Source organism: Apaloderma vittatum, unplaced genomic scaffold (assembly GCF_000703405.1).
Source record: "Apaloderma vittatum isolate BGI_N311 unplaced genomic scaffold, ASM70340v1 scaffold26288, whole genome shotgun sequence".
Taxonomy (NCBI): Eukaryota; Metazoa; Chordata; class Aves; order Trogoniformes; family Trogonidae; genus Apaloderma; species Apaloderma vittatum.
Window position 1 is genome coordinate 1,806 of NW_009731625.1, and position 8,183 is coordinate 9,988.

The window sequence follows — 8,183 nt, forward strand, 5'->3', positions numbered from 1 at the left end:
ATGTTTTTACTGAAAACCAGCTCTGCTGAAGGTTTTCAGCTTTTGGAGCATCTGGTATCTGGATTGCGAAGAAGAAAGTATTCAGGCTCGGGCTGTGCAAGGGATTATGGATGCTGTGTCGTGGGGCCTTGGAGATAAAGCTGCCTTGAGATGGTCAGACTGACACAGCTCTGTTGCCTCTTCTCTTGCCTACTTTTTTCTAGTAGCCTTGTAGGCATCAATTCCGGGAGGAAACAAGCTGACTTATTGTTACTGGTGCTGTCTGACAGAATAGCCGTAGCTTGGATTTTTGGAAGGGTCTTAATTGTCATCCTTGTGTTTTAAAACAAGGGGTGAGGAACACCTAGCTTTATCTTTAAAAAAAAAAATAATTCTCTATTGCATTACCCATACCTGTAAGCCCTCCAAGTCTGAGCACATTTGCACACAAGCTTGCTTTGCATTCTCTTTAATCAGTCATTCTAGGAAAGAAAAGTCACTTTGCTATTGATTCAAACCATTCCACAGACGAGTGAAACTCCTCCCGCAGTGAGGTTGGGTTGTTACGACGCAAGCCTGAGCGTGAGTTTGTTGTGAGCGGTGGAAGTGACACGTACAGCTCTCACCCCAGCGCCGAGGCTGCCGCAGCGGTGCCTCTGAATTGCAGAACGGAAACTTTCCTGACTGAAGTTGGTACCGTGGTGCGCTTGTCCAGCCTCAGCGTGGTACTTGTGGGAGCTGCATTGTGGTCGTGTTTTTTGATTCTAGTAGTTACAGGCTTGAGCTGTTTTCTGTTTGTTGTGAGGGGAGGGACCCCAGCTCTTCCCTCTCTGTGCTCACAGACACAGCCTGACTAAGCCTTCGGTGCCCAGTCCGGGGTGTTATTCCTTACATGAAGCAGACATCCAGGCTGAGAGGGTGTGACTGGAGATGGTGCAAGGCTCGAGCAGTGGTACCACAGTGTGTTTCAGAGCTGGCAGTAGCCACACTCCTGCAGGGAGCAGAACCAGAAATGGTGGACTGGTCACTCAGGTGCTCCTTCTGCAAACATCTGAAGGACAGAGGGGTGTGCGGGAGGGACTTCTGGAGCTTGGCTTGTGCTCTGAACCTTGTGTAGGCTACCAGCAGTCTCTACATGAGGCAGTAACCTAGTACAGGACTAGTTGAGAGCGGGTTGAGGAGCAAGGCTGATGCTGAAAGCTAGTTGTCTTGACCCATCTGCGTTTTGAACCCACCTCAAAGAACTGACTTTAGTTCACTGTTGCATTTCGTACGTGAACTTCAATCTGCTGTTGTCTTGCAGGAATGACACCAAGGAAGATGTGTTCGTCCATCAGGTAAGACTTCCCTGAAATGGAAAGGTGTTCCCTCCCTGAACCTTGCTGTGCGTGACCTACGTAAGTAGGATTGAAGTTGTCAGAGCTTCGTGTTTTCCAAGAGCTGTTACTTGAACACAAACAACTGTTTCTCGTGCCTGGGTTCTGAGCAGAGCCTCTCCGTGCTTGTGGAGGTTTGCACGTTCCTCCGCAGGAGGCGAGATCCACGAGGTTGAGCGGGCTGGTACCGTGCAGTGAGTAAAATTGCGCTGTCGGCAAGTGTGTTCAGTCAGCTTGGGGATAACTGTTTGAAGTCCAGTTAAGTTGCCTTGCGGATTCCTATAGTTGTTAAGTAAGCATATGGAAATAAAGTTAAATGAAAAGCTTGCAGCAAAGAAAGAAACTAACTGGACTGTAACAGGGATGAAGTGCCAGTGAAAATTTATTTTTTTTTTTAAACATTTTTAGGCAAAACTTTTCTAGAATTGATTGCTCCTGGCTTTCACCGGAAATTGGCAAACATTTTAATGGGCACTCTTTCCACTTAACAGCCATGTACACTTAGATCTAACGTGTGGTGAGCACGTAAAGCCCTGGAAGCCAGCCCAGAGTGAGACTGCTCCCCGCCCCTATGGCTTTTTTTGTGGAGCAGGTTGGCCTTTGTCCGACGTGATGGGCCATGCCCAGCAACGGGCCTTCTACCACCTCTCTCCTGGCATCTCTTGTGATGCAGCCCACAAAGAGTTCTTAAGAGTGGCGTGGTTTACTTCTGGCATTTGAGAGTCTGTGGATTGTTCCTTTGTTTTGAGTTAGGACTATACTGCTGAGGTTGTAAACACAAAGGGGGGAAAAAGTAACCCCTGGAAAGTGACTCGGGTTTGATTTGCTCTCAGCTTCTTGCTTGTGCTGTGTCTGAAATCCTGCTATTAAGATGTAGAAGCCTTTGTTGCTGAAAGGTTATTCTGTAACGGGTGGCGGAGAAAGGCCAAGTGACTGTGCTGTGTTTCTGTGTGCCGAGGCAGGAATATGTACCCTGGAGGAAAGCTTTCAGACTTTATTACTCGGTTTGCAAGTAGGGTAACCTGTAAGTGACCTTGACTGACAAGTCACATTTCAGGACTTGTCATGTAACTACCGGCTTTCTAAAAGCATGGTTTGCCTGCGATTTGTTTTAATGTAATAATTGTCATGATAAAGCAGTTTTAGGGGTCTAATCTGAAAGAAAGCAGCTTGGTTTAGGAGTCAGGGCTGTGTATTTGTTTTCCTGGCCCCTCATGAAGAGCTGTTAAGACTTGGTTCCTCTTGCAGTAAGACTTCTGTCTTAAAATCACTGCTTTACAGGCTGAGGCTTGTGGGCATGTTTTTCTATAGGTTTTATTCCATTTGAGGAGGGAAACCCAAACAACTAGTCAAGTTGTGTTGCTGGTTATTTTTTTGTCAAGTTGTTCCACTTGTTTTACCGTTCAGTTAAAGTGTTTGATAAGCAGAATGTGTCTGAGAGCAGTGCATATCGAGTATTAACTCATCTGTCAAAAATTTAATCCGCTACTGAATAGCGCAGAAAATTCCCTGTTTTCTAGTGATGTCCTTTAACACACAGATCCCGATACAAAGGCTTGTCTGGTGCTGACACCTTGGAAGGGCTTCATCCTTGGTGTGTCACAGACAGCTAGAGGAGTTCTGAGGTGGATCAGTAAATACTGGGGCTGAAGCGATGGTGTTGGAAGCTTCAGAGGAAGAAATCTTGATTTTTGGCCGTCGATGTGTTCACACGGCTCGGGACGTGGAGGCTCCTGTGTGCTGCCGTGGTGTGTGAGGTGGTGGAGGGCTGGAAATCGAAGTGTGTTTTGGGAAAGGCTGCTCTATCGGTGTACATACTTCAGAGGAATGTGTAAATGCTCTGAGTGTGCTGAATGCTAAACTCTGCTTAGGAATATTGTAGCCGTTGTGTATGGTGGGGATGTGTTGGTTTGTTTTCAAACCGCTTTTTCAGTTAGCAGACCGTGTTGGCAGACGTTTCCAGTCAACAGTAAAACCGTTGCCCGTTTCAAATACGCCAGAGCTCTAGTAATACAGGTAAATTGTATGGCTTCTTAGATTTTTCACAGTGGTTTAATTGCTTTTTTGGGAGCACAGATCTTCCTCCTAAGGTATTAAACACTCATTCCTTTATCTTTAAAAAAAAAAAAGTCTTCAGATATGTGAAGTAGTATTCTCGTGCTGTACCTGTAAGCGTAATTCTGCAATATTCTGTTGTTAGACTGCCATAAAGAAGAATAACCCCCGGAAGTACCTCCGCAGCGTAGGAGATGGAGAGACCGTGGAGTTTGATGTGGTTGAAGGAGAAAAGGTAAAACACGTCTCTGGGGTGTTTGGGTGTGCACGGAAAACTCGGTGTGCAGGCTTTGCCGTGGTGCCTGTGGTTTGAGTCAATGCCTGATGACATCCAACGAGATGAATGGGTTTTTGTCGCTTCGCAACGCTGATGTAAATCGTTGCTCGGTGCTGAATCGTATTTTGGCATATTTTGGTTGGATGTTCGACCGTTTCCCTCATGCTGTCCCTGCTCTTCAGGGTGCGGAGGCAGCTAACGTTACAGGACCCGGCGGTGTTCCTGTCCAAGGCAGTAAATACGCAGCAGACCGTAACCATTACAGACGATATCCACGTCGCAGGGGTCCTCCGCGCAACTACCAGCAAAACTACCAGAACAGTGAGAGTGGGGAAAAGAACGAAGGAGCAGAGAACATACCAGAAGGTCAAGCCCAGCAACGCCGTCCCTATCGCAGGCGGCGGTACCCACCTTACTACATGCGTAGGCCCTACGGGCGTCGACCACAATATTCCAACCCTCCCGTGCAGGGAGAGATAGTGGAGGTAACGTTTGTTTGGGAAGTGATGCTGAACTGGCTCGATTGCGTTGCGGCGGGGCGACGGGACAAGTTTCTTTGTGGCTGCTCCGGGATGGTTTTGGTAAAGGTCGGCAGTAAGGTGGGGTGGATGTTGATAAGCTGAACATCTTCATGTTACAGCTTTTAAAAACCAGAGCGTGTTTGAATTTGTATGTAGTGAACTGAAAGAAATTTGATGTCACGTGTGCTCTCGTGCCCTAGGACCGCTGCCCATCTCGTGTGCCTCGAACTTGGCCTCACAGCCCGCTTCCAGCCCTCTTTCTTGCAGCTTGACCAGCTGGGGAGGCGTTAGCAGGCTTTGGCGTGTGGCTGAGGTGATTTGTTGCCTCGTGTCTTCCAGGGTGCTGACAACCAGGGTGCAGGAGATCAAGGCAGACCCGTCAGGCAGAACATGTATCGAGGTTATAGACCACGATTTCGCAGGTACGCTGCAGATGAGTTTGTTCTTCTTTAACTTTGCCTTGTAGCGACAGAGACAGGACATGGCGATGGTCAGATGCTGCATCGTTAAAGCCTAGCTTGACTTTCAGGGGTCCTCCTCGTCAAAGACAGCCTAGAGAGGATGGGAACGAAGAAGATAAAGAAAACCAAGGGGATGAGACCCAAAGTCAGCAGCCACCTCAACGTCGGTACCGTCGTAACTTCAACTACCGACGCAGACGCCCAGAGAACCCTAAACCACAAGATGGCAAAGAGACGAAGAACCAGCTGAGAACACGTCCGCTCCCGAGGCCGAGCAGGGCGGGGCTGAGTAAATACCGGCTTACCATCTCTACCATCATCCGGGTGCGTGTCCGCGGCTCTCGAGGATGCCATTTGATGAGTTCTGTTCTCTTCTGGTGCTTTCCTTTAACCCCCTGTCGAGGTTTGCACTGTTGTTGCTCACTCGTGTTGTAACTGAGCTGGCGGTGCTTGTAAACACGCCTGCAGAACTGAGCTGTGAGACTTCGCTGTGCAAGTGCTGATTAATTGGGAGGATGTAATTACAGGCCTTAATTTTCACTGATGGAGTTGCTGCCTAGAAGACTGTTACTCTTAAAATCTTGGCTCTGCTCAGTAGTTCAGGCTTACAGCAGTCTTTGTCCACACAGAAATAGTAAATCAGCGCTGCTGGTGTAGTGGCTTGTGAGTCGTTAGGAAAAACAGGTCCTGGGCTTTACTCGGCTCTGTAAGCGTCCTGAGTTTCTACCGCTCGGTCCCAAAGGGGAAGTGAATAGCATTAGGACCTCCAAGCATTCATTTCTAGAAAGCTGACGCAGATTTTGCAGGAGCATCTTGGTAGCAGCTTTTCTTATCTAAAACAAGTGCTGGAGAAACTGGTAGAGATGATCCTTTTATTGGAGTGTCCAGGGTGCCTGTGGGTGAAGCCCCGCAGCGCTGGCGTCGTGTTGCTGGTTGGAGGATTCTGTGAGGGTCGATGTTAAAACATGTTCATTGCGAGGGAGACTCACTCTGATTTGACACTCGTTTGGTGCTGTTTTCTGATGGCCGGTTTTGCGGATTTGGGAATATGTTCATTGCTAGGACACTTTCTACTTGTCCTGCTTTTTTTCTGGCACCTTCCTCATCTGCCCTTCCTCCCTCTTCCTCTGCATTTCCTCTCACCGCTTCCTGTCCTGTTCCTGTTGTGTCTCTGTTGCCTGGAGGGCGGGCAGACAGAAAGATGGGTTTAGGTTCTGGTGGGGACAGTAACAAAGGGTCACCGCAACAGGATGAGCAGGGACTGCAGAAATCGGCCGTGGGGAGCAGCTCGGTGTCAGTTTTTGCCCGCTCGGTGCCACCCTTTGGTTTATGCCGGCATTCATCTTTGTGGTTCGCACCTGCTGGATGAGTTCCCAATGCCGTGGGCTTTAGAGAAACCCCATGATGACACTTGGTTGCTCTTTCTGTCTGTTGATAGTGTTGGAGAACATAAACGGTGGTTTCTGTGGTCTGGGCAAGCCTGAAGGTTTTCCGTTGTCCTCTCGCCTTCCTGGGGGTGGCTTTGGGCTTAGAGCTGCGCTCCCCGGCCTTCCTTTGTTTTTAAATTTGGAGTCTCCTCTTTTTCTGGAGCCTTTCGATGTTTGTTTTGTGTGGTTGTGGGGAGTCGGGTGGGTTGATCAGAGCTGTAGTCGCTGTGTTTCTCTGTGTGTGAAGCCCGTAGCTCGGTGAGAGTTTGCGACTTGCGGGTGGGTCTTGGTAAAAGAAACAATTCTGACACCTGCCTGATCATCCCCCTCTTTTTTTTTTCCCTCTTTTCAGTTTAGTCATCAAAGAAAAGACTTAAGAAATGAAGAAGAAAAGAAAATGAAATTCCAGCAATAAGAAATGAACAAAAGAATTGGAACTGAAGACCTTAAGTGCTTGCTTTTTGCTGTTGACCAGATTACTAGAACTATCTGCATTGTCTATGCAGCATGGGGTTTTTATTATTTTTACCTAAAGAAGTCTCCTTTTGGAAACGATAAACACGTTTTTTAAAAAGTCTGTTTTTTCTCAATATACCTTTAAAGGTTTTTAAATTGTTTCATATCTGGTCAAGTTGAGATTTTTAAGAACCTCATTTTTAATTTGTATGAAATATACACCTGATTTTTTCAAGTCAAACTGCAAGCATCTGTTAATAAAGGTCTTAAAGAGTTACCTTGCGTGCTTGGTCGTTTTAAGCCTACTTTTGGGTGAAAGGGTCTAAGTTAATTGTTCATAAAAGGTTCGTTTCTTCAGCATTCAGGGTAAAATGCAAAAAAAAAGTAATTGAGCCCCAGTGCAGCTGGGTGGCAAGGCTCTTGCAGGGTGATGAGGGGAGGTGCTGGGTGGGAGCGCGGTGCCCTCCCGAGAGCTGTTGGCTCACGCAGCTTGGCTGTGTCCCCGCTGGAATACCGAGCTGGTGTGGGGGTGCTGGGGAAAAAAAACCCCACAGACTCCCCCCAAAACGTGTTGCTGATCCTGACTTAAACCACGGATGTGGCGGCGGCACCACAGGAGCTGCTGATGTCCTTTTGCTGGTGTGCATGGAGTTGGATTTGGGGCAAAACCAGGGGAAATGTGGGTTCCTGGCTGGGTTTGAAACCTGGAGCTGCCGGCAGTGGCCGTGACCGTGCGTGGGCTCCTCACGGTAACCCCCGCGATCCCGGACGTCACGGAAACCGAGCTGCGCCTCAGCAAAACCCAGCCTCGTGGTGAGAGCCAGGTGAGTGCTGGGGCTGCTGTTAATTACCAGTTATAAATGACCAGTAATTAATTGTTTTCCTGTGCGCTTTCCTGTTAAAAGTGGAGAGCTCCGAGGTTTTGCTCTCTCTAAATACCTTCTGAGGCGCTTTTGCCTGCCTCTCTGGACGTGTCTGTCCTTTGGACCGTGAACACCCTCCCGCTTGACCGCAGACTGCTGGTCACGTTCTTTTTGTGCAGCTTGAATGGTTGGATTTCTGTGGTTTTTGGGTCCCCGGGGCGTTTCTTTAACCAGAGCTAATACCGCTCATGCTCAGCCAGGGCGGGTGTTCCTGCATTGCACCCGTAGCGAGGAGCTCTGATAAAGCAATTTTCGGGACAAGACTGAGCAGCCGGGGGTTGCGCTGGTGGTTTGGGCTTCTGGTTTGTTTTCGTAACGGTTTGCAAGCGAGGAGGGATAGAAATTCACTTGGAAAACGGAGTTCCTCGTTCGAGAGCCCCTAAAACCCAGCTTTGTGGTAGATCCACCTCTGTTAGGCTTCAGACTCGCCCACCTCCTTGTGCCTGACCTGTGTTGGCTGCCAGGCTCTGCCCAGCTCGTGCTGTCAAATTCCTGATTCCTGCGGGAGCAGCCGCGGGGAGTCAGTGTTGCTGCGTGTGACAAAGGCTCTCCACAAAATTCCTCTAAAGCTGGGGCCTCCTTTGCCCTCAGTTGTCCCAACAGCTTTCCTAGGGGACCTGGGGGACATCTGTTCTTAAAGCAGCGCTTTTCCGGGGTTTATTTTTTGGAAAACCTGGCTGGAAATAGGGGGGAAGCCCCTCTGTGGGT

At 48.6% G+C, this 8,183-nt stretch overlaps 1 protein-coding gene across 1 annotated transcript; it reads left to right on the plus strand.

The window, feature by feature from the left end:
* Nucleotides 1–1,282: 1,282 nt before the first annotated feature.
* YBX1 (Y box binding protein 1) lies at nucleotides 1,283–6,829 on the plus strand (the record flags this gene model as incomplete). The annotated part of the gene is given in 10 exon segments (XM_009875268.1): nucleotides 1,283–1,316; nucleotides 3,556–3,645; nucleotides 3,870–3,962; nucleotides 3,964–4,000; nucleotides 4,003–4,172; nucleotides 4,548–4,630; nucleotides 4,738–4,907; nucleotides 4,910–4,947; nucleotides 4,949–4,993; nucleotides 6,449–6,829. Coding segments are annotated over 10 exon segments (823 nt in total), but the record flags the coding sequence as incomplete, so codon positions are not given.
* Between the last annotated feature and the right edge of the window lie 1,354 nt (nucleotides 6,830–8,183).